Raw genomic sequence first — 27,533 nt, forward strand, 5'->3', positions numbered from 1 at the left:
AAATCGTTTTCCGAACGGTGCAATGTGAAGAGCTTAATTTTGACATCGAATCAAACAAATCTTTAACATCCAAAAGAATCAGTTCGTAGTTCATTTTCAATGTAAATTAGTTGTTTTTGTCCGAGGACATAGTGAAAAGTTTTTTAATCAAATTCATTTTTCTTTAATTTTCTGAACAGACTAAACTAAACAAATATTTAAAAATTAATTTAAAAACATTTAAAGAAAGCTCTTTAAAAATTTAAATCCTATCCTATACACAAATGACTTGAGATTACAAACTAATAACAAATTGCAATTTAAGTAAAATTGGTTAATATATTTTATCAAATTTGTATAGCGGATAAAACACATTTTAAAAGTTCCAAGTAACTAAGGAGCTTAAATTTCCATTATATTGATGGGGTTTTCCATGGGTAAATTATTTCTTTTAAAAATAATTTTTTTGGCGTGGCCGTTGGAACGCGATTGGAATTGCTTTCTTTCTATCATTTGGAAGGTTCAGACAACATAAGGGACTTGATTTGCACTCAACTGCATTCTTTGAAAGCAAATTTTAAACAAGTCCGCTAGTTACTTTTTTAAGTGTCATAAATTTCAAACTCAGAACTACCAAAAACATTAGTGTCTACAAAACACTCCTCAGGCAAGCTACAAGTCCATTACGATTTGTCTTTTGTATTGTAAGGAAATATTACTTATTTCTTTTCGAGAGACAAGGAACCCTTTTACCTTAAATGAAGTTGTGCAGAAAATAAAAAATCACAGAGTAATAAAGTTAAGCTTTCAGTTAAATAAAAAAAATTTGATCAACTGTCATTTTGATAGAAGTGAACTTGACTTAATAGTTAGGGAGATTTTTCTTGACTTACTTTCCAGTCAATTTTCCATTAAAGTTGCCTTAATTAGAAAGTATTTTTTTGGCAGCTGGCCTATGAGATACTAGAAACTTGCCTAATTTCAAGTACCTTATGTATGTCGTCTGAACCTGCCCATTGTATTAGTGTAAAGCTACGGGCAGCCGGCATCTTTCCATTAAAGTTTTCTTAATTGGAATGTAACTTTTTGACAGCTGGCCAATCAGATACTAGAAACTTGCCTAACTCTCAAGTCCCTTATGTCGTCTGAACCTGGCTATTGTATTAGTGTTAAGATACGAGCAGATGGCATATAAAAAGCCGCACATATTTGCCTTTCTGACGTTACGTTAAACGTTTAAAAAGCAGCTTTCGCTCGCACATTAAGAAATTTTGCGGCCAATCTGTGACGCATTTACACGATATTTGGAAAAATCCGTACATTACCCATTTGTGATCATATGCAAGTTTGCGATAATATAATAGATTGTTTGACATGGTGCTTAGCTCAATGTGTTTGTGATTGTTGACGAAGCTTAAATCGTACATACATTTAATTAATAAAGTGCTGAAATTAATTGAAACTATCGAAAAGAAAGTGGGCTGCTTTTGATGTTTTAGCACGCAAACTGTCACAAAAAATTGGGAAAAATTGGGTTCTGACGGTATGCAAAAAAGCCGCGCACTTAAATGACATCTCGCCGTCGCACATCATTCGCAAACCATTTGCATGCGTGTGGAGACTATCACTAAAAGGTATTCAGATGGTATGCGTTGATAGTCACAAATGACGTCAAAACTGCAAACGTTTAGGGCTTTTATATGACGTCTGCTCGTAGCTAGCTTCATAAACGTTTTGACGAGTGTGATACATCTGTCAAATTCTCAGCTAAACATTTTTTTTTAATTGTACTAGTATTGGTTCAAAGAGGATTAAATCTGCCAAAAAATTAGTTTTTTAATTGTACTAGTACTGGTGAAAAGAGGATTAAATCTGGCAACAAATTCAGAACTGCACAGATTTGATCTTTAATCAAAAATAAATCAATTTATTTTGCCCATGGAATTCAAAAACAGAGGTAAATTGCCTTTTAACAGATCTAGATTAAGAATGAATTGATTTATTTTACCTATGGAAAACCTTATTAGTATCAAATGTGTTCTTTCATTTAACTTCTTTTTATTTAACGTATTCTTGAAGCCATCATAATTCATTCAAAACCGTTTCGCTCAATTTTGTGTAGGAATTAAGGATAAGAGTAAGAAAACTAGGTGAAACTATTATAAACCAGATTATAAAAGAAAAGATAAGTGAAAAGTTGCCTCTTAATACTTGGAGAAGTATTTTTATGACACAAGACTAGAGGATAATAACTATGCGAGAAGAAAAAAATGTATTGAAACTTTGCGGACATTTACATAATATGAATATACGAAAACATGATGAATATACAAAAAACATTTTGCAAAACTCTTTCTATTAGCCAAATCCAATGATTTAAATTTTAAAACAGTTTTCCAACGAGTTTGCCTTTTTTTAATTATTGCTTTCACTTTCGCCTTATTGGTTTTGAATTCAATCAATTAATGAATTCGAAGGCGAATTTGAATAATGTTCGTGAATGAAAATCCGACAGCTTTTTTTGGCGGATTCACAGGCGAAAGTGTGTTTATATTGTTCACTGTTCGATTTCGAGGATTCTTTCTTGATTTTTTGAGTTAGCTTTATTTTAATTTTCTTATAATTAATCCACAATAAAATATAAAATTTTCAAATTCATTCAAGGAACGGTTAAAAAATAAAACAAATTAACATCAATTTTTGGCTCTCGTCGAGTTTACGAAAAAAAATAAGGGCATTGCAACGGGAGCACTTGTCGGTCCTGAATATCGGGCTAAAACAAGTTTAATGAATATTAAATATTTAATATTGTTTATTGAATAAATCACCGCAAAATTCAATCAAAACAAAATTTGTGGAAAGCTGTCAAACCAAAAGTGTCAAATCACTGGAATATATGAGGAAAAATTCAAACCATAAGTGTCAAATCACTGGAATATAGGAAGAACTATTTTCGATTCGCCGCGAATTCGTTAATAAGGAAATACGACGATAGTCGAATTTGAATTCGAACCTCATAATCAAGCCCCAGCGAAAATATTAAATCAAATTAAAGGAACTCTCGAACTTCTGAAAAACCTTTATTTTCACAGACGAGTTAAAGTGGCTCGGTAAAGAAGTACGAGTGCATCTAGATTTGAAAATCATGCACATATGTAATTAAAGGAACTATAGATACTGAAGAATAATTTAAAAGATAGTACCGCCCAAATGGGCCTAGAAACGAAATTCACCCTTTCGTGGTATAACGACTCATAGCATGAGGTGTTTTGATAAATGAGCCGTTTATTTTGAAAGTGGCATAAGTCACTTTTTCAAAAAAATCGAGTTAATGGCAACACTAAATACAATTAAACGGTATCTTTTCATTTTTAAAAAATTTGCACCCAATAAGTTGAGAACTATTGAGATTTCTTCGAGAGAAGTATTGGTAATTAACGGTATAACAAATATCTTAAATATCTCGACTTAAAACAAAAGTGACTCATGCCACTTTCAAAATAAACGGCTCAAATGTTGGAAAGTTTTTCAAAAATACTTCCATAATCACCTGATTTCAATCGATCAAAGTGTTTATGAGACAAACTGGACCCATAATCCAAAAATATGTCACAAGTGACAAGATGGATAGCGACGGCTTATGAAAACGTAAGTTGTAACCGGGGAACGAATTCGAAATAAACTCAATACTACTGTAAGTAGTTTTTTCTCCTGTTTGCATTTTCTAATTAAAATAATTTTGTATCAACTATAAAAACATTGCAAAATATACGTTATGCACATATTAACTTAAATTCCATTTCGTGTTTATTTTGCATCTCAAATCATTAAAGAGGAAAATATATAAAATTTTTAGAGAAGGGTACGAATAGAAAATTGATGCCCTATATTGGAAAACATAAAACATATGTTGAGTTTCCACCATAAAACATCAACAAGATAAAATCACAACTTTGCGTTTGTCCTATTTGTTTCTTAAGTTGTAATAAACTCATATCTTACTAATATTAACAAAAATATTGAAAAAAAATATTACTAGAAAACGTGTCTTCTATATACCATAGTCTCTAACCGTGTGCATATTTTTGAAAAATATAAAATGCATATCTCTCCAATTAAGGGATATGTAAAATATTCAAAATCTCTTGCCTTTTCTGTTATATCTCGGTATTTTGAATTAAAAGTTTGAAGAAAAAATAACATTGCTTTTTGATTATTAATTTAAAATTTGCATAACTCTTGGTCTATATCAAAATCAAAATCAAATGGGGTGGCGCAACAGTCCATTGTGAACCAGGGCCTAGTGACTTACAACTCTCAACCATTTCTGTGTGCGAGTAATGTTGTCAGGAATGGAGGGGACCTACAATTTTATGCCGAATCCGAACGGCTAGTTTGAGAAAGCACTTTTTCATGACAAGAATTACTCTTGAAGGATTTGTCAATTCCTCGCAAGAGGCAGTACCCGCGAAAATTAATTTTTTTAAATTAAGGTGGCACAGGCAGGGATTGAACCCAAGACCCCTTGCATGACAGTCCAACGCACAAACCATCATGCCACGGGTACTACTCTGGTCTATATAGTTTGTAAAAAAATTTTAAAAATGTTTTTACCATGTTCATATTTTTTTAAGGTACCAATCAAGGTGGAAATAGTTTATCTGGATTGATGTGTTTTTAAATAAAGATTTTTGTTTTCTAAATTAACAACAAGTGATGTTTTAGTTTTTTGTGTTTGTGTTTCTGTTTTGTGGTGGTGTGAAGGATAAAGTGTATGTATTATTTTGTATTTTCGATAGATAGATACATAGATGTAAATTTATGCTATATTTTTGTTTTCTTTACTTTTTGAAATAAGTTATTTTGTTATGTATAATAATATGTATATATAATAATACCTATATTTTTACTATTACGGCAAAGAAAAAGGTTTTGTTATTATTTAAAAATCATTCATTTTTTTGTATATTTGTTTCATCATTCTTTTCGGATTTGTGCAATATTGACATTATTTACTTTTATTACTTAGTTTAATATTTTATTTTTTATTTTTATTCTTTTTTTTTCTTCAGTTGAATATCGTTTCTCGCTAATCTTAAAAATAAGTATATCTAATATATACATACGAGGGCGTATATATATTTAGTTTTTATTTTGTTACTATTTTGTTTAATGAATTTTACTAGTTTTTTTGTTTTTGTTTTTCTTTTTGTTATCTATGAGTTTATTTTTAAATTTATTCTCTATGGAATAATCAAATAACTACAATTATACATACCTGTTACTATAACAAATCATCACATATCAAAAAAATTTTATTTTAAAATTTATTTTTGTTTGTTTTTTTTTTTTTAATTTATTTATATTGTTTGTTTTTGTTATTATTGGGGTATCAAATTGATTCTTTTTAATAGTATTAGAAAACATGTCATTGTATTTTTGTTTTGTAATAAAAAAAGTAGCTTTCTAAATGTGTACAAAGGTCCTTATTCTATTTTTCTTTATTATTTCAGTTTAGCGTTTTTAGCATATATGTATGTATGTAGTTTATTCTTTTAATGCTAAGTGTATTAGATAAATAATAATTATTTTGTTTTAGATGAAAATATTGCTGTGTGATTGAATTTAGTAAATAATTAATTTATTCATTTAGCAAAAATAAATATACTAAAAATTAAATAAAAATATTAAATAGGAAATAAACTACAAAATTAAATTAAAGACTAAGTGAAGCGAACTTAATGGAGTTATTAAATTTTTCTCTAACGTGTAAGCTGTAGCAAATTTTTAAAAGTTTTAATTTGGAACTTCTTCAGAGGCAGCCAAAACACAAGTGCATCGTCATACATTAATACAATTTGGCTTTCAAGAGAAATACTTGGCTCTGTACCCCTGTTAAAATTTCACTTAGAAGTCGACAACGCAACGTGCCATTGTTAATCTAATTAGTCAATGTTAATCTCTATAATTTAACATCGGTCCATGACAATGTTACGGATCTTTCGATATCAATCAGAAACTTGTAATTAATCAGACAATAAAGTAAGAATATAAAAAACCTACAGAGCCATGTAAGAAAACCGTGGAATTAGATTTTGTGTTCGTACACTTCCAGTCTTATTTAAAAACGCTGTACAGAGCCTACATAAAGTTATGTAATCTCTATAATGCCTCTAAACGTAAAAATGGTATTAATAAAACTTATACAAGGTTGCATAGTCCCATAATAAGCTAAACGCGTTTTGAGGTTGAATATAGCCTACATAAGGAAATTTTTGTTATTATTATTTCGTAAATGTCATTTTCTCTCCTCTCTTTTTGAAATTAAAATAAAAACAATAATGCCTCTCCAGTTAAGCTCGTGAGCCGAAGAAACGAAGAATTTTAAAAAAATATAGATTTTCGAAAGAGAATATCATACAAATAATTGGAATTATTTTGTTATATTTTAGTTGTTATGACAACAAGCTGATTTTATAGACATTTTGGTACTTTTTTGATATAAGCATTGTATAACTAAAATTAAAGCAGATTTTTTTATAAATAGGAATTTACATAGAGTCTACATAAATCCTTATTAAATGTATAACTATTCATCTGTTTAGCGAATTCTCTTAAATAAGACTGTTCATGTTTAAAATTAAGACTTGGTTTGGCTAGATTAAACTAGGTATACAAAAATAAATGGTCTAATTTGCTGGTAGCTCTCCTTTCTAATTCATTTATACACTGCAATGTCCCAGAGATAGAATTATGTAAATTTAAAACAAATAAAAAACAATACATTTTAACTGTGCGTAACCCATTTATTTCCCCAAAAACTAGAAATATTTATATTAACAAACTAAATGCAACTCAGAATAAAGAATGACATAATGGTATCTCTAAATAAGAATAATAAAAGAAGAAATAATAATAATTAACCAATAATGTATATTAATATAATATTCCAAGTTTAAATTTAACAATGTTTTAAAAACAATTTTTCTCTTTGATTTTTCGTTCCTCTATGCTGTGTGGCATTGTGTGCTTTAAAAAATAGATAAGAATTCATAAAAAAAAAAGAAACTATTAATAATTTGAAAGCTTTCCAAGCTGTTTTTTTGTTTGCATATTACATACAATTTTGTAATTTTCTTTTCTAATAAGCACTCTTTTTAGTTTTTTCTAGAAATGAATTTGAATTTTTGTTTTGTAGATTTTATTATTTGAAATTATGAAATTGCATTTTTCTTAAAAGTATGTGGTTTTGAATTTATTGTTTTTTTTTTTTTTTTAATTTTTTCCTACAAATGTTTTATTATATATTTTTATTTTTATTAATTACAAAAGTACCCAAGTTTCCAAACTTTCATTGCATTATTTATTCATTTTTAAAAATAACACACAAGATGAAAATTAAAAAAATATACAAAAAATTATAAATTCTACTTTGTCTTAACACGACGTTGTGTGTTTTTGTTTAATTTGTTGTTTTGTTTTTTATTTTTTATTTAAATTTGTTTTATTAAAAATAATTCAATTTTAAATTACTTTCGCTAGAGTGTTATTGTTTTATCGTCGTATGTCAAACAGAATCGCCAAGACCAGTCCTTGGATTTTGTTGGCTAGTAGGAGTTTTTCCGGCACCATTGTGTGTTGAGCGTTTGCCACTGCCACTGCCACTTCCACTTCCACTAACGCCAATTGCACTTGCAGCTTGACTGCTACTACTGGCAGCAGCTACATGGCGTTTTTCTCGCCATCGATCAATCGGCGTATAACAACATTTGAAAAATGGCGCCCGGCGTTCATCGCTTCCGTTGCTGCTGCTTCCACTACAGCCACCACCGCCCCCATTTTTAGCCAAAGAAGAAGACGATTGTGACGAAGTGGATAGTTGGGTTTGAATGACTTCGTTGCCAGTAAGACGGCTGGTGGTGCGATAGGTTGTTGCCGTTGCCATTGCCGTTGTCGTTGTTGTTGATTTTGGCGATGTAAGAAGGTTGGTAGTGTTGACACTCTTTGTTGATGGTGATGGTGGCTTCGTAACTACTTCCGTTGCAGCTATAGGACTCTTGAGTTTATTATTCGAACTCGTTGAGGCCGCCGATGTGGTAGACGTTGAAGGCCGAAACTCATGACTACTGCTCCCAGCGATGGCAGTGGTAATGGTTGTTGCAAAGCAACTGGTTTCCAAATAATGGCAGGATTGAAATATGTAATCATCATACTGTTGCGGTAGGAGAGTATTATCGTCTCCACTCGCCTCACCGTAACCGTCCATTTCACCCATGCTCACATCGACGCCTTCGCCCCAATCCGAGTAGCGAATCTTATGTGATACCGATGTTGGCGATGATTTGTTCGACATTGACGATGTCGGAGTTGCGACCGAAGATGCCGTCACTGTTGACGATTTAACGGATTTCCTCTTTTGCGAATGCGAATGCGCTTGCGAATGATAATTACTACTACGATGCAAATCAACAATTTCTATTTCTTCTATATCACTAAAACTATTTAATTGTTTCAACAAATAATGCACATCATTTCGTTTGGTTTGATTATCGTTTGTTGTAGAATAATAATTATTATACCAATTGTTACTCGTATAATAATTATTATCTGCGTTTGTTGGTGTTGTTGTTTTGGAATTAATTTCTTTTCTAGTATTATTTAATACATTTGCCTGTTTTTGTTGTTGTTGTTGTTGTTGGAATTGATGTTTTTGGTTACTACTTTGTTGTTGTTTGTTTCTAGAGTAATAATTTGTTGCGGGCATTGTATTATCGATAATTCTATTAAATTTAGCTAATGCGGATGTTTGGGACAACAATGACGACGACGACGACGATGACACTACTACATTTTTGTGTGGTTTTATTACTGTATCACATGTTGCAGTAGTAGCGGTATTTATAGGTAAATTAATATTACTAGGACTTATCGTAGAAACATTCGAAGTTTTATCTAATGTTGTTGTTTGTTGCGTCGATGATGTTGGCAGCTGTTGCGTTGCTGTCATTAATAATTTCGTATTAGCTAAATTTTTTGTAAAAATTAATTTCGACGAAATGATGTCATTATTGTCGCTCCCCCGCGATTACCGGCTGTCGCGGGCGGAGCGAGGCCTTCCCTAACTGGAGGTAGACGCAATTGGTGATACCGGTGACAAAGGGCTACGTGCCGATTCCCTTGGACATCCGGATAATGTTATTACTAATTTACGGGAGCCAGCTTGATCTCGATGTTCGCACAGCCAAACACCTTGCCATGTTCCTAATGAAAGTTTTCCATCCGTGATGGGGATTGTCAGTGAGCTACCTAGAAAACATGCTTTCACATGTGCTGGCTGTGAATAAAGAAAGAAAAAACATTTTTTTTAAAACAAATAAAATAAAATTCATTAATTATATTATATAGTGAATATAATGGGCCTTATTAATAATAAAATTTAATGTTGACGCTATAATTTTAGTGAAATAGATCTATACGATTTATGCTATAACTTAAATATTAAAGTCGACTCTTATCAATAATCCTTAATGTTTGAAATCAAAGAAATTGGACTTAACATTTATTGTTTGTGATCTTTATATTGCAAGGATATGTTAATTGTTCCCAAACTTTAAAGTCCACAACAAATTTTATAATTGGTTGGGCCAAATTAGAATTAAATTAGGTTACAGGTATTTTGTATCGTATATTTTTGGGAGTACATGCTGTCGTCAAGAAAGGACATACAACACCAACGTCTTGGTCAAAACATCACCATCGACCATCGACAGACGTAACTTTGAGGTAGTCAAGGACTTCGTCTACCTAGACTCCGCTGTAAACGCAGAAAACAACACCAGCGCTGAGATCAAACGCAGAATAACTCTTGCTAACCGCTGTTTCTAGTTCACACAGAACTGTAGCGCCACCTTAAGTAAGTAAGTACTTTTTAGGAAGGAATTTCTTTATTTATATTATGGTCTCAAAATAAAGGTGGGAAATTTAAGTAAATTAAGCGAGATATTAAAACAGTTAGGGTACATTACACTCATGTTTATGATGTTCATGATGTTAAAAAATTATTAAATTATTATTATTCAAAAGGGTTTGGAAGTCGAGTTATTGAAACGATTGATAATTATTACTCAAAGAAATTATATTAAATTATGAATTAAGTCATTTGCTTTTTCAGGACTTCTGTTTTATTTTATAAAAATTCAACAATGGATTCTTATTTTTCAAATTATAAATACTTTCACCACTATAACAACTTGACTTAACAAGTATCTTATAGAAGCAAAGAGTTTAGAATCATGCAGTAAGAAAATTTGTTGAATTTTCTGTGTTTTACCGGAAATATCTGAAATTAATAAACGAATCATCTTTTTATCGATTTACGAGTAAATGGACTGTTTAGTATGGTTTACACGCTGGCGACATTAAAATAAATACTAGATTATCTTAATATTAAAAAGAGGCTGGGATGCTGACCACACTGATATCTTTTGTCGATTTGTCTTGCTTAAAAGTTTGTAGTTTTTAGGTAGTGTTGGGTTTAAAAAGTTGTCAGTTAAAATTTTAAAATTAACAACAATATTTTTCAAATAAATAAATAGTTAAGTTTGAAAATCTAGTTTTGTTAAATAGATTTTTGGTCGAAAACATAATTTTACCACTTTTAGTAGCATTCCTTAAATTTTTGCAAAATAGATGAACGAAATTAATTTGAGAGATATCAAGAACCGAACATCATCATCACAATTTTCGTACTATTTTTTATAGATTTTAGTTTTTATGGAAAAACGGACTATTGGATTTTTATAATTAAAACCTCTGAATATCAAAAACAATATTTTCTTTGAAAAGTTATTTGAGTAGAAAGTAAATTTGTACCAAGTTTTATTATTGTTTTTTTTTTTGTTAGGTTTTTATTTTTTGTAAGAAAAACTTTCAATTCGGTTTATCTCAAAATGTTAATGAATGTTTATAATAATATTTTTGTAAAAGATAAAAGTAGTTTAAAGCCAATATCTCAAAGTTTTGAAAAGATATTTAAGTCGAAAATCAATTTTTTCAAATTTTATTAATTTTCTTGTTTAGGTTTTTATTTTTTGTAAATTTTTCAATTGTTTTCAAATTGTTTCCAAATGTGAAAACAAAATTTTTTATAAGAAGAAACTAGTTGGAAGTCATAATCTTAAATTTTTGAAAAGATATTTGGGTCAAAAATCAATTTTTAACAACTTTTGTAAATTTTTCTTTTAAGTTTTTATTTTTTGTAAAAAAAAACTATCAATTCGATTATTCTCAAAATTTTATCGAATGCTGAAAACATTAGTCGAAATTCACTTTTTACCAACTTTAAGTAATGTTTTTTTAGGGTTTTATTTTTTTATAAAAAAAAATGTCAGTTCGATTTTTCTCAGAATCTTACCAGGATGTTAAAAACGTTATTTTTTGTTGCACAAAATTTTTTGGAGATCAAATTATTTTGTATTCGTAAAATTTTCGAAGTGACTAATTTTTTTTTTCAGTTTTTTTGATTTATGAAAAAACCGTTAGTTGGATTATTTTACTTATACTTGTTTGGTATCACGTTATAATATATTATATAAAATTTCATTCAAGTCTCTACCGGTTTTGGTTTATGAGATATTTAGGATTAACCAAAATGTTCACCTTTTTTTAAACTGCTTTGGTAAAAAAACCACCCACGCAATTTTTTGTGAGCCCTTTCTGCATCTTTCTGCCTTTTTATCTGTATAACAAAATTTATTTGAAGTCGATATCTCTTCTGGTTCTTGAGCTATGGACAACGAAAAAAACGTCTCGAACGTACGGACGTACGAACGTACGTACACACGCACGCACAGACATCGTTCTAAAAATCTTTTATTTCGACTCTAAGGACCTTGAAACGTATAGAAATGTCAAAATTGTCAATTTGACAAAGCGGAACCATTACAATAACTTCCTATGGGAAGTTAATAAAAACATCATTCCAACAACATTATGTCTTCGTAATATTATTTAAAGTTTCTCAAGCCTTTTAAAAAATTCCCTATATATCAAGTCACGCCGTATTTTAGGTCTTTATGAATATTGTCTTAATATCTTTAATATCTGAGGACTGAAAGCAAAAAATGTTTAGAATCATTCCAAGTGTAAGAAATGTATGTAAAATAAAGCAACAAGTTTCTTGGCTCTTCTGCAAGTGTAATGAGCGAATATTACAAGTAAGACATTTAAAAAATGGTCTTTTTCTGTTCTTCGTGATGGTGTCACAATATGTTTTTATACTTGCATTTGAATTGTAATAACATTAGTTTATGTTTGATATTTACCATAACAGATTGCTTAGAAAAATTAAGCTGTAAAAATGTTAAGAACTTTATAGAAACTGGAAGATTTACTTATGTGCTAAGGTAGGTGTACTATCGTAAGGTACGCTTAGTAGAAAATAGTGCTAGTGGAAGTGCAAGTGTTACTGATGACCCAAATTTATCGATTTGCTGATGTTCGCAGTAGTTTAACATGTTGTACACCTAATTTTTTGGCTGGTGATTAAAGATCATGGTGTGAAAGAAACGTTGTTCTAAACTGACGGGGTAACAGTCCGCACAACATGACCAATTATTGGTAAGAGAAGTTTCCTAGTTGCGTTTTTTCTACATGATAACACAAATAATTTCCGAACCATATTTCTTACTGAAGACCTGAAGATATGGTTGATATATGGAAAAATTGGTCAAAAATTAACTCAAAGGAATCACTTGAAAATATTTTTCACTATGTGTCCTATATTTTTATTCTGCTTTTGTTTTGAAACCGAAAAATGAATGACCTTGAGCAAATGGTAAACCAATGATTTTCAAATTACCACTTATAAAATTTTATAAGTCTTAATAAAAAACCGTTGCTATCAATCAAGAACGTCAAGGCTCGAATGGATTTTACGTAATCCCTCCTAAGAAAAGATGTGCGTTTTTGAAGGAGTTTTATGGACCGATGAAAAAAAGATAAATCGCATCGGACCTGACGGAAAAACGTTTGTACATCGCCATAGAGCCTACAATCCAAAGTATACTTTGAAGACGGTAAGACACGAAGGATGCAGCCTGTTGGTTTGGGGAGCGTTTTCTTTTTTTTTGTGTTAGTCTGTTGATAAGAAAAAATGGTAAGATGAGAAACAATTTGGAACCATTTGCATTGGAGTCAATGGCAATTAACTGGATTTGCAGGCATGATAATGTCCCAAAACATGCAGCAAAAACGTTAAGGAGTGGCTTACCAATGAATTGATCAACATTTTACGGAATGATGTTACGGTAAGGATTCGGCAGCAAAAATTTAACTTTGGATTGGAATTCAAGAAGCGGGAAGTTTCATTTCCCAGAGTAATTGCCAAAAGTTGGTGGAAAGTTTACCTGGAAGATGTTAGGCGACGTTGAAAAATGTTGGTCGATCAACAAAATACTAGTTTGGTTAGTAAAATAAATTTGAAAACTATTTGTTTTTTCCCTACAATTAACTTTTACAACAGTTATTCAAATGTGTGCTATTTCTACTAACTATGAAAGAAATTAAAAAAGTAAAACCTATTTGAACCTATAACTATGCTTATATAAATTCGCTTTTATTACTGTTTCAAACCTAAGACCAACGAATATACTTTTGTTATTTTTCAACTCTCAACCATTCCTTTGTGCAAGTAATGTTGTCAGAGATATAGGGAACCTAAAATTTTTAAGCCGAATCCGAATGGCTAATTTGAGAAAGCACTTTTCATGACAACAATTACTCTTGACGGATTGGTCAATTCCTCGCAACAGGCAGTAAAAAAACCTTTAGATGGCACTGGCAGGGATTGATCCCAAGACCTCTGGCATGACAGTATTATGCTCTAACCTTCACGCCTCCAACTTCTCTTTTAGACAATTTAATTTTTATTCCATGATAAAACTGTTTTCAATGAACAGCTAATAGTTTAATTTATATTTCGGAACATAAAAGCGTTTCGGATTCAGAACTGAAATTGTTTTATTTGCTTTCTATTCCTACCTGGCAGTTGAACTTATATGTTGTAACCATCCGATTTGCCTGTGTGAGGGGTCGTGACTGGTATAATTGGACCCTCCCTACCTAGTTGTCTTCCTCGCTAAGAACAACACCATTTTCATATTTTAGAGAAAAGCTCCTATCCCGTTGATGGTTCTCCAACTCACCAACACACGAATCCCAGTTTCAATCTCACGCTTCTGAATCAGCACGGATTTATTTCTTCTTGTAAAGTGGAAATGTTGCTTTTTAGAAACTCTACTCAACCTAAAATTCTTAACCAACATTTCCACTTTACCGCTTCCGTATCTGCAACGATTTTTATCTGATAGTAGGGTATGCCTTCTTTTTGTTGCATATTTTAGGGATACCCGGTTTTGGTTAGTTTGAAATTGAGCTAGGTAACAATGTTCAACTATAATATCAAACGCTTGATTCCAATCAGGAAATAAATGAATTGCTGCATTCAATCTCAGACAGATAGGGTATCCGGATACCTTTTTGTTATAATCAGTTGAATTATCCATTAAATGTTTTATCTTACAGCAATTTTGACTATGAAGCTTAAATGTTTCTCTGCTTTTTGTGAACAGCTGAAAATTGTTTTTAATTTTTGACAGCTATCCAACTCGTTCAACATGGTATCTAAAAATCCACCTATCCAAGATACCCTATCCAACACGAGATTGAACGCAGCCATTTGGCGTTTTTATCTTTTAGTTCAGAGCTGAGCCCTGAGCAGATTCTGAGCGAACAGAGTAGAGTAGAGTAGAGTAGAGTAGAGTAGAGTAGAGTAGAGTAGAGTAGAGTAGAGTAGAGTAGAGTAGAGTAGAGTAGAGTAGAGTAGAGTAGAGTAGAGTAGAGTAGAGTAGAGTAGAGTAGAGTAGAGTAGAGTAGAGTAGAGTAGAGTAGAGTAGAGTAGAGTAGAGTAGAGTTCTGAGCAGAGTATGTTCAGAGCTCTCTGATTTAATTATGAAACAACGTAAGCACTAAACTGTCATGGTTTAAAATGTCGCCTGTTTGAAGGAGTTCAAAAAAGGCGTTTAAAAAACAGTCATAGAGTTGGTCCATTTGAAGCGTGAAATATATTTGATTCATAAAAATGCTACATGCAATTAGTTTTTTTCTAAATTATCTTTCAAGCGAACAGCCCCTTCCGCCATTTTTATTGTTTTGACGATGATTTTTAATTTACCGGCTTTCAATTGTTTGGTTTTCAGCATTTTACTCTGTTATTTTATTCTGAGTTCACAGAACATGTTCAGAACTAAAAAAAAAACGAATTTGAAGCTATGATCGATCAGAGCTGAAAAAGAAACACAATCAAAAAAGAAAACCGAAAATTGTAATCAGGAAATTTTGTTTCAAAGACATAAATTGTCAATTATAGCTATAAACGACCTGTCAAACAAATTCCAGTGATTAGTTGAAAATGATGAAAATCAATGATTGCTATAACTGGCCTCTAACTTTACAGAGTTAATGGGTTTTAGCTACGGATCTGTTTGCAGCGGAGAATTCTAGAATTCTTCCAAATAACTGCTCGGAATTTTTCATTAACATTTTTTAAAGCACCGGTAAAAAGTGTTAAAGGGCAGTCATCTGCAATTGTATTTCCTAATTCCTCATACACAAACTTTTTGAGAAACAAATATGTAACTAAAAAATAAACACGCATTAGAACGTGCGTCGCTAGTACCGATAATATTTGTACAGTTCATTTTAATGCTCATATTTTTCCGTAATTCATTTTAAATTGTAATGCAAATCTTAGAAGAATGTCTATTATTTTGTCCACCACTATAAATATATAAATTTGACAGCTTAACCCATCTTATAAACTTACCATATCATCAGGTCCCTCACACGAGTGCCTGTACGGTAAGCCTTCTGGAACTATTTTATTTAACATCATTTCCATATCATCTCTATAAAAACAAAAAAGAACAAGTATTAAAAATATTAAATATAAAAATATCCAATCTACACCAAAACCAAATGTCAATGACTTTGGCATTGTAGATTTTACCTCACGTCTGGATCCCAACTTTCGTTCAACGCTAAACTCGCTGATGTGTGAAGAACTGGAAGTAAAATAGGAAAAAACAAAATTAATATTTAATATTTCTTTATGAAAACTGTTAAACAAAAGAAGAAGTCATTACGTTATCGAACAACCGTTTTGGGGAAATAGTTTTGAAATTGCGTAAATTAATAAAAGTGAAGTGTTCGGACACACCAACAATAAAAACTCTCTTTATCTCAAGATATTACAGAGGTAATTATTTTGTCATAGCATACAAATGTATAAATGAATATTTCAAGAACATTTTTAACTCAATTCAATTATGCCTGTAAGAAGATGTCAAAGCTGCAAAGTCAACTATATTTGGTTTTGTCTGTATCATCAAATGGAAAGCATTTAAGAAATTTTAAGGACCCTTAACGAATATGGGAACCTGTTCTTTTTGTATAGATTTATATAGTTGTACAGTATATCTATAATTTTGTGAACTAAACCACACTGTAAGTATGACGACAAATGTATACAATGCGAATAGACACCTTTTTATTTATTATATTTACATGACCCAAATCCAATGGTGGATGTATTTAGTTCCTTATACATGTTTTTTTTTGTCTAACTTGACTACCTTGCCCAGATTTCATCTATATGTAGGACAAATGCATAGGACACTGAAGAAACTAAATAGGGCGAAGAACACACATTTCCCTTAATGTACTACATAACGTCAATTTGGGGAGCCGAGCCACGCCGCGTGTTGCCTTTGTATAAATCTCAATGAGATTGGGTTTTTTTTTAAATACATGGTGAGATTTACAATATTTTAGGCCTCAAACATTAGTTACAAAAATTATTACTAATAGAAATCAATCATTAAAACAAATGAATTAGGTGATGCAACACCTCGAAGAGAACCATGGGCTAGTGACTTAGGTTAGGTTATAAGGTGGATTATATGGGGATACATACCGAGAAACATCTCACTTTGGATCCATTCTCCTCCCCAAGAAAGAAGAAGGATTGGGTAGGGTATATGAAGATTGGTGAGGAATGCTGTAAAGGGTGCCTCCCTGCACCATCCTGATTTCTGGGGATATTTTAAAACGTCTCTGGGTGGCAACGACGACGAGACGATGCATAGGACAATTGTTGTTGTAATTGTGCTTTCGACTAAATCGGATGAGCTGATACCTGTTCATGTGGGTACCAAATGAGTTAGGATACTTATCGCAAAGGACAACCTGTCTAGCCTGTCTAGTTGCAAACAAAATTTTGTTTAACCTTTGATCATAGATTCCTCGAATCCCTACAATTTTTTGCTGGTTGCGATTTCAATGAAACTTTGGTCAATTAGTGGCTTTGTAAATTATTGATACCATATGGCTGACTAAGAATTTATCCTTTTTGGCCAATTTGTCTGTCTTTTCACTACCATTAATATAACAGTGTCCTGGAACCCAAAGGAGGGTAACCGTGTTGGCTTCGCTAAGTAAACGAATACAGTTATTACACTGTATTAGACGTGATGCGATTTTGGACACCAGTTCTTTTACGAATAATTTGAGAGGGTCTAGCGAGAGGAATGCCTCTAGGGCTGCAGTTGGTTTAGTCCTCATGGCACTTGTAGTAACTATACATGCAATTCTTTGAGTTTTAAGCATATTTTTAAGATTGGTAACCCTTTGGTACATGCAAAGAATGGGTTTCGGGCTTGGGCTCAATCTTTTTCAAAAAATTCGGCTGCAAGTATTCGTATATAAGGCAACTGAGGTTTTTTTTTGTCTTAAGTGGGTTAACATTTAGTCCACACTAGCTGTCCCATTTACTGGGCATATTAAGAGCTAATTGTAGAAGTTCACAAAGTGTAGGTTTACATCACATACTACTCAGCAGATACATGTACAGAGTAGAGACACAGCACCTTGAGCGACATCAAAACAAGACAGAATGACAGAAGAGATAGAAAAACAGACAGAAAGAACACATGACAACAGGACGCTATAGGTTTCGACACGGTCGCCCATCTGTCTACCAACCGCGCTCACTGATGCTTGATTTCGTTGATCGATGGGAACCGAAGCTTTATCAGTGACTAGGCCGTTTCCAAAGTGTAGATTTAAATTGTCCTGAAACCATTATAACGATGTCGTCTCCATATACATTATCAGGTACTTGAACCCAGTACGGGGCATAGGGCGTCAACAAAACGTCTCCATGCTTCTCGATCTGCAGCTAGGTACTTTAACTGTGGCCACGTCTTTCTCCGGGAGTTAGCTTCCGATAGCACTGTAGATTTCCATGTTGTTCTTGGTCTTCCAACCCACCGTGACGCCTGAGGATTCCATTCAAAGGACTGCTTCGCAATATCATCTTTTGGTTTCCTCAGGGTGTGACCAATCCATTGCTATATGCACTTTCTGATGTCGATGTCCAAGCGCCTCTGAACTGTCCTACGCTACAATTACTTATTAGATATTGTTTGTGGCCAGCGAATTTTAAGGATGTGACGCAAACAGCGGTTCACAAAAGCCTGTGATTTTCTCGAGATGGTGGCCGAGACTTTCCATGTTTCACAAGCGTATAATAGCACGGATTTCACATTGGATTCGAAGAATCTCAGTTTAGTGCGTAAGGAGATTTGATTGGATTTCCAAATTTGTGACAGAGCACAATACCTCCGAGGTAATTAAATTGTTCGACCTCTTCAATAGGCGTGGCATGCAGAATAGTACGATGTTGTGTTGGGGGGCCTGTTAGCATTATTGTCTTTTTGCTATTTATTTTAAAACCGCACGATTCTCCTTTCACCCGTAAAGTTTGACACATCTCGTTCAGCCCACTGATGTTATTTGCCATGAGACATATATCGTCGACATAGTCTAAATGGCTAAGCCTTCAAACGTTCTCCATTGAATACCTTGTCCCCCAAGTGTACCGACGCTGGCCGTCAGAACATCATCTATCGCCCGCAGGAAAAGAATTGGCGATAAAACATCCCCTTGTCTCACACTCTGACGCACTTCGAAAGAGTCGGATAGCTGCCCATTATGCAACACGAAACACCTTGCATTGTTGTAGGACTCCTTTATAAGTGATCCCCATATACATTCTCGGTTAACTCGGTCAAAGGCCTTCTCAAAATCTACAAACATGAGGTTTAGCAGTGTTTGAAATTCTGCAGAGTGCTCAAGAACAATGCGTAAGGTGTTGATATGGTCAACGCACGACCGACCGCTGCGGAAGCCAGCCTGATTCATCTTGAGTGTAGTCTCAATTCTAGCCTTTATCCGTTCGAGGATTTGGGAAAACGGACAAAACGGTAATACGACGCCAATTGTTGCAGTTCTTGAGATCACCTTTTTTTGGCACCTTAACAATCACTCCATCCTTCCATTCCTTCGGATAGGTTTCGTTTTCCCAAACAGTTTGTATAAGCGGATGCAAGATACTAGCTGATGTGGCGGGATCAGTTTTCTGGAATTCCGCTGATACTCCGTCAAGCCCGACTGCTTTTTTGTTTTTGAGGAGTTTAATCGCTGTTTCAATTTCCGCTACCGAAGGGGGTTCGATGTCAATACTCCTGTAGGATCTGCGCATCGGGGCACTTCAGCACTCTGTTAAACGGGGTCATCATTTAACAGGGCACAAAAGTGATCCTCCCACCTGCGAAGTTGATCTTCAATTGATACAAATAGTGTCGCATCCACATCCATTACAGGATGATTGTTGGTTCTTTTTTTCTTGACAACTTCTTTGGCGATTTGGTACAATTCTCGGATATCTCCTCTTCTTGCAGCGTTTTCAGCATTATCAGCGAGTTCATCTATCCTGACCCTCCTGTCACGTCTCACACAACGATAGACCATCTTGTGTGCAATCCGATATGCGTTTCGCAATTCAGCCTTTCGTTGAGCATCTGTCTCGGCCTTAATTTGCAGCTTGAACGATTTACCAAGCTCGATTTTTTCCCAGGTTTCTTGGGATATCCAAGAGTCACTAACTCTCGTACGTACAGTCTCAGATCGAGCCTCCATAAAAACACTTTTAATTTGACCCCACATCTCGTCATCATCTGAGTCAACACTCACTTTAATGACGAAGTTTTGTAGTTAAGGGCGTTCATATAGCTACAATTTATGTTCGGATCACTTAAAGCATTCGAATTGAATTTTGGATTTCTCGCTGCATTCTGCGGTTTTTAATTTGAGACTCGTGACAACCAAATGGTGGTCGCTTCCCAAATCGGCATTTCTTATATTTCGGACATCACACATAGACTTCCTCCATGGCTGCTGAATCATGACGTGATCAATTTGATTTTCGGTATGACCATCTGGGTGCATCCATGTGACTTTGTTGCACGTCTTATGTTTAAATACAGTCCCAACAATTACAAGACGATTTACGTTACAAAAGTCGACAAGCATGTCACCATTTTCATATTTTCCCATAACTCGTTCCAGACCAGTAATTGCCTGCATCGACTTGAGCGTTGAGGTCTCCCATGGCGATCATGATATCGGCTCTTGGAACACTGCTGTAAACCGAGTTAAGATGAGTGTAGAACGCGGTTTTGTCTTCTTCGGTCGCTTCATTTGTGGGGGCATAACACTGAACGATTGTGATGTTGCGAATTTTTGAGCGGAACCTTGCAGTCATTATTCTTTCAGATATTGGCGCCCATGATATAAGACTGCGCCTAGCTACTTTGTTCAACATTATTCCAACACCATGAGGCCTTTGGCCACCCTCTCTTTCATCATCTCCGGAATACAGCATTCTCGTTTGTCCAGTGTCAAATCTGTATTCAGCTCTTCATCCCCACTTTTTTTCAATAATGCCCAGGATACTGATCTTAAGACGAAGCATTTCGCGCTCTAGCTGTTCGTGTCTTCCTTCGCCATACAAAGATCGAACGTTCCAAACTCCGATTTTGGTACGTATACCATAGCCAAAAGTATCCATTGCATTTCTTGAAAGACTTCTACTTATTGATGACGGTTCATTTATTATTATGGCGTCTTGATTGACGCTGTTGTATCAAATATGCCGCACCCTCAAATCCGATGTGCGGTTTACTGCAGCCGAAGCTGTAGAAGGATTCTCCATAAAAAGGTTACCTCTTGGGGACTCGTTTCCAGTTGTTGTCATATTTCATGTAACAGCATATAACCTTCCACCATGGTATTTATTCATAAGCTCAGATTCGACAGGCACACCCGCCCTTTGTATGGTCGAACACATAACCGATTGAGACCGCCCACTATGGGAAAACAAACGCTTTTTGTAGCTCTGGAATACACACTCTACTTGCTGCTTCCGGTGGCCGTCTTAAAAAAAGCTCATCCGCCACCAGACTTCCATGCCGTTGACCGCAAACTGCAGTTCCTTCGCCCTTAGGGAGATTTTCTTCAACCCAGGGATAAGTCAGTGCCCCGTCCAGCAAAGCTGGGTTGGCTGCTTATTCCGGCAGTTGTTCGGTCCCCTTCTGCGTTAGCGTTACCCGCTCTCTACCGCGAGGAGGTGCCTAGGGCTACCGAAGTAGCGTCACCTAGAGCTCTCCAGTACTTTAGAGGAGTCTGCATATGCACCGACTTTTAATGCACTTGCCTAGTGTCTTATATCTCTCAACCATTCCAATGTGCGAGTAATGTCAGGGATAGAGGTTAGGTTAAAGTGGCTGTTGGTTGGGAAGTCCAACACACTTAGACCAAAGTATGATCCGTTGTAATACCACATAGATCAGATGATCAGCTTAACTCGTAGAACCAATTGGAGCGCCGAATGAAGCGTAGGAGACAAATAATGTCAGAATTTTTTAGATCGCTGGTATCGTTGAAGTAATAGTCTCCAAGGTTGATTCAACGTCTTCGTGATAAGGCAGGGCATGTGCACAGAAGATGAGAGATTGTCTCCTCCTCGTCCATGCAACTCCTACAAAAATCATTTGCAGGGGCTCCAAGTCGAATAGCATGCCTTCCTATTAAGCAGTGCCCAGTCAGGACATCTCTATGGTATCTTGCTTTAGCATGAGTTTACATCTAGCTAGGGGGATACCTATGCTAGCGTTGTGAGCCATCAGAGGTAAAGTTGTTGCGCTTTTTGCAAGTTCGTCAGCTTTGCAATTTCCTGGAATGTCTCTATGGCCCGGCACCCAGAAAAGGTGAATGTTGAACTGTGTAGCCATCTCCGTAAGAGACGATTGACAATTTAGGGCTGTTAGTGAGTTAGTGGAGACAGAGTCTAGGGACTTTTACGCAGCTTGGTTATCCGAGAAGATGCGTATATCATTAGTTGATATAACGTTTTCTCTAAGCCAGGATAGGACTTCTTTTATAGCCAGGATTTCAGCTTGGAACACGCTTCAATGATCGGGTAGACGAAAGGAGAGACTTAAGTTTAGTCTATCTGAGTATACGCCTCCACCAACCCCATCCTCCGTTTTTGATCCGTCTGTATAAAAGTTTTTGATGTTCAAATGGTAGACATGTGCATTCAAGAGGACACAAGCATCCACAGGTTTTTCTCAAAACCCACCTCTGTCTATCAACTCCTACTCTCACCTCCCCGCGGTGAACATCGGGTGCCTAGTACCTCAACTGGAGATTGGGTTCCAACCCCAGTGGAAAGTTGTTGGGGGCAGCAAACGAGAGAGGGGGGAGAGGTGTTTCCACTAAGGCACCTCTCCTTATCCAGGCGGCAGCGGGCGAATTCTCGAGATAGAATCAACGGTGGCGTCTACAGTTCCAGTAAGGTTGAACTACTTAGTGAACACCTTATAGGGCTTCTTCGACATATTCGGAGCCCAGACCTATAAGGAGCGGTTCATCCGGCTCCCCTTCCTTGGAGTTATACTAAGGATCTGGCCCTCCAGGTTGGGGGTTGGGCCGTCGGGGTGACTTCCTGGCCACGTAAAAAATACCTTTAGTTGCGAAGCACCAACAAGCCTCGGATACGGACGGATTCACTGTTGACAACCCACGCAAACGAAATAAGGACAACGAACTTCGGATATGTACGTGGAATGTTAGGTCCCTTAACAGACCACGTGCAGCCGAACAATTAGCGGAAGCCCTAAACTGCTGCAAGGCAGATATTACAGCCATCCAAGAAGTGCGATGGGATGGACCAGGCAAACGCAAACTAAAAGACTGCGATATCTACTACGGCGACTGCTACCGAGAACAAAGACAGCGTCTATTTGGGTGTGGATTTGTTGTTGGAACTAGGCTCAGACAAAAAGTCTTGAGTTTCAACAGTGTGAGCGAGCGCATCTCGACAATCCGCATCAAGGCTAAATTCGCCAACATAAGCCTAATATGCGCGCATGCCCCAACAGAGGAGAAAGATGAAGACACCAAAGACATATTCTTCGAGCTCTTGGACAAGACATATGAGCAGTGCCCTGGCTATGACATTAAAATTGTCTTAGGAGATTTTAATGCCAAGCTAGGAAGAGAAGACATCTTTGGTGGGATAATCGGGAGATACAGCCTGCATGACACTACCTCCGACAACGGATTCAGGCTGGTCGATTTCGCTGCGGGACGAGACAAGGGGACATGGAAATCTCCTGATCAATCAACCGTCAAGCAGATTGACCACATTGCGATCATTCCGAGAGGCCAACATTGACTCGGACCACTACCTCGTTGTAGCCAAGGTACGGCTACGGATATCTCGATCCAAACCAAAACAAGGAAGTACTGTGAGAAGATTCGACGTTAGACGGCTACAATCGCAAGAGACTGCCATGTCCTTTTCCGATCGAGTCTCTAATAACCTCCTAAGGAGTCCTATGCTTCCTGCATTAAGCATTGAAAACCAGTGGCAACATTGCCTTGCAGCAATCAGAGATGCCGCCTCTGAAGTGATAGGTTTCACACGGCCACCACAGCGAAACCCCTGGTTTGACGATGAATGCCGGCAAGCTCACGCAGCGAAACAAGAGGCATACAAAACGGCGCTGCACAAAAGGACTAGAGCTGCTCGCGAGCTCTACGAGCAGAAGAGGAGAGAGGAACACCGGCTTCTTAGACGGAAAAAAAGAGGGCATGAGAAGCGCGCGATCGAGGAGATAGAGGGATGTCACAACAGGAATGAGGTTCGTAAATTTTACCAAAAGGTAAAAAAAACCTCCCAAGGGTACCAGCCATGAACCGAAGCCTGTAAAGACGATCAAGGGAACATCGTAGTAGAACCACAGTCGATGCTGAGAATATGGAAAGATCACTTCTCCAAATTATATAACGGCGATGACGAACCGAATTCCGCTGTAAGGGAGATAGAACCACTCAACCTCGGCGACGCAGATCAACAATTCCGCCTACCCGACCTTGACGAAGTGAAGATAGCTATATCTAAACTTAAGTAAAACAAAGCTGCTGGAGCTGACGGCATCACCGCTGAACTATTCAAAGCAGCAGGCGATGACTTGGTAGGGAGCATGCACCAACTCATCTGCAAAATTTAGTCGGAAGAAAGCATGCCCGATGAGTGGAATCTCAGCATAGTGTGCCCGATACATAAGAAAGGAGACCCTCTAAACTGCGCCAACTACAGAGGCATCAGTCTCCTTAACATTGCGTATAAGATCCTCTCTGCCGTATTATGTGAACGTCTGAAGCCATTCGTCAACAACCTGATTGGTCCTTATCAGTGTGGCTTCAGACCAGGAAAGTCCACTATCGACCAAATATTCACACTACGGCAGATCTTGGAAAAAACCCAGGAGTTTCAAATCGATACCAACCATCTCTTTATCGATTTTAAAGCCGCGTATGACAGCATCTATAGGGAAGAGCTCTACCGAGCAATGTCTAGTTTTGGCATCCCTGTCAAACTTATCCGTTTGTGCAGAATGACGATGGAGAATGCACGCTGCTCTATCAAGGTCGGAAAAGATCTTACCGATGCATTTGATGTCGAAAAAGGTTTTAGACAAGGCGATGCACAGCATGCGACTTCTTCAACATCGTTCTGGAAAGAATTGTGCAAAACTCAACCGTCAACACTAGAGGCACAATCTTCCAAAAATCCATCCAATTACTCGGATACGCAGATGATATTGACATAATTGGAAGATCAAAGCGTGATGTCAGTGGAGCGTTTTGAGCATTGCGACGGAAGCGAAGAAGATGGGTTTAGTGGTCAATGAGGGCAAGACCAAGTATATGCTGTCATCAAAAAATGACACTGAACGACGACGTCTTGGACAAAACGTCACCATTGGACAGCTATAACTTTGAGGTAGTTAAGGACTTTGTCTACCTAGGCACCGCTATTAATGCAGACAACGACACCAGCGCTGAAATCAAACGAAGAATAACTCTTGCAAATCGCTGCTTCTTTGGACTGAGAAGGCAATTGAGAAGTAAAGTCCTCTGTCGAGGACTCATCAACGCTCCAGCCCGAAAGGTCTTCGAATCCAATCCCCAGGGACGGCGCAGTAGAGGAAGACCGCGACTCAGGTGGCGCACCCAGGTGGGAGAGGACCTCAACCAACTTGGCGTGCGAAACTGGAGACAGCTAGCTAGGGACCGAGCTGGCTGGAGACGCTTGTTGGTTGAGGCCCAGATCCGCCCCGGACTGTAGCGCCACCTTAAGTAAAAGAAAGTAAGTGTATAAAAGTTTATAGAATCATCGTTCAAAAATGATGTATTCTCCCAAGAAGACCTGGGAGGTAGAGTCACTTTGAAGCTATAGTTATTAAACTGAGGATGGGGTATAGTGTATTCAATATTACTGTTTATAGTTCTGAACGAATTCAAAATAGTGGTGTGGTCAATTCCATTATTGATCCACAGAGAGGAGGCTTGAAGTCGTATGGCTGTATAAGCGGCCCTTTGCTTGCTGAAAATGGCCAGCGGTATTAGATGGAACAGAACATCAAGTGAGGCGGAGAGGGTAAAACGAAGTGCTGCTGGGATGGATAGAGGTGACAGTATAACGAATTCGCCCGATATATTTGAGAAATCACATGACATTTTGTCAATTCCTCGCAAGAGCCAGTACCCGTGCCATAAACTTTAAGAGGCACAGAAAGAGATTGAACCCAAGACTTCTGGCATGATGGTCGATCCTATGCACTAATTATCACGCTACGGTTACTATCTGTGTAAGTCGCTAAAACTTAAAACTGGATATAGAATCGAACAAAGCAAGCAACACAGAATTATTAGCACGACAAATCTGTCCCATCTTTATCTTCAAATACCCTAAGATTGGAATTAGTTTTGGCACATTTTTCAATGAAATAAAAACAAAGGAAATCCTTTCATACTTTCCCCACAATCCACTACAAAAAATTACTTCAAATCAAAAACTAAAAATAAAATATTTTTCATTAAAACCTTAAACTACGAGGAAAATCCCCATTTTAATGAAACACACATACACCATACACACTGATGGCAACAACCTAAGGATGCTCTTTTCCGGTGAAAAATTAAACAAAAACAAAAAAAAGGATGCAAATTTTCTTTTTGTTTTAATTCTTAATTCCTGATTTCAGTGTTCAACTTCAAAGAGGAGGACAAAAAGGACAGCAAAGCAGCAATACCCTTTTTTCTTGTAATGTTTGTAGATGTGCTCAAATAATCATTTCATACATTGTTCGTTGTTTCAGTTTTTGATTATTATGCTTTCTCGTTAAAGATTGGTGACTCTTGAGTTTAAGCGTGGGCGTACGCTCCTCCGTACACATATGTGTGTACTTTAATCTTATAAAAATTGAGCATAATAAGGTTGCTTAGTTAAGTAAGTTCTTAAAACAACAAGACACTCTTTAATGTGGTGCGGTGTGGTGGTGTGCTAAAGGAGGTAAATGTGACGAATCTGAAGGGAAGGACGGGCCAGTGAATGAACATTGTAATTAATACAATGTCCTTCGTTCCATCATCGAGCTTTGTATGAACAAAAGAACCTACTTTTCAAGTGAGCATTGTATATTGGGTCGTTATAGGCACATATTGCACACTTATTGGGTTTTTCATCATTTATTTCAGACTTTTTGCTGTTGTTGTTGTTGTTGCTGTGTTCTGTTCATCCTTTCAGAAGTTCGTTGCTTGCTGCTGTTGTGTATCATTTTTGTTGGTATATGCAATGCCTTGCCTACATGTGAACAGGATTACATAATTTTATTGCTCATCATCAAGTGAAAGATTTATAAAATTCATAAATATATTGACGACAATAGAGAGGTGAGGGTGAGGATTACGCTATGGCTATGCTGATGCGGTGCAGTAGACTCACCGACGACGACGATGAAGACGACGACAGCCAAAAGATATGGAAGCGCCTGCAGGCGGCGACTATGGAACGGCGCGGCGGCGGTGGCGGCCGGCGTCGCCCGACTATAAAAAAAGTTCGAGGGACATCTACATTGAGCAAAGACTGAATCAAACAAAAACAAAAAACCAAGAGCAAAGTTGGGTTGTTGAGTAAAAAAGAGGTTTTAAGCAGAGATGATATACAAAAATATTACAATTGA

At 36.1% G+C, this 27,533-nt stretch overlaps 2 protein-coding genes across 2 annotated transcripts in view; both read right to left on the reverse strand.

Moving 5' to 3' along the window:
- Positions 1-6,764: 6,764 nt before the first annotated feature.
- LOC129948810 (mucin-5AC-like) lies at positions 6,765-8,986 on the reverse strand. The gene has a single exon (XM_056059863.1). It carries the CDS (start codon positions 8,984-8,986, stop codon positions 7,547-7,549), a length of 1,440 nt encoding a protein of 479 aa, XP_055915838.1. The 3' UTR covers positions 6,765-7,546.
- Positions 8,987-9,097: 111 nt separating this feature from the next.
- The window catches only part of LOC129948811 (UPF0047 protein YjbQ-like), an 86,924-nt gene continuing 68,488 nt past the window's right edge, over positions 9,098-27,533 (reverse strand). Inside the window, exons 3-5 of the mRNA XM_056059864.1 lie at positions 16,046-16,100; positions 15,863-15,944; positions 9,098-9,313 (exon numbers count right to left, since the gene is read on the reverse strand). Of these exons, the coding sequence (XP_055915839.1) occupies positions 9,098-9,313; positions 15,863-15,944; positions 16,046-16,100 (353 nt within the window). The remainder of the gene's footprint in view (positions 9,314-15,862; positions 15,945-16,045; positions 16,101-27,533) is intronic.

This window comes from Eupeodes corollae, chromosome 3 (genome assembly GCF_945859685.1).
Source record: "Eupeodes corollae chromosome 3, idEupCoro1.1, whole genome shotgun sequence".
Lineage (NCBI taxonomy): Eukaryota > Metazoa > Arthropoda > Insecta > Diptera > Syrphidae > Eupeodes > Eupeodes corollae.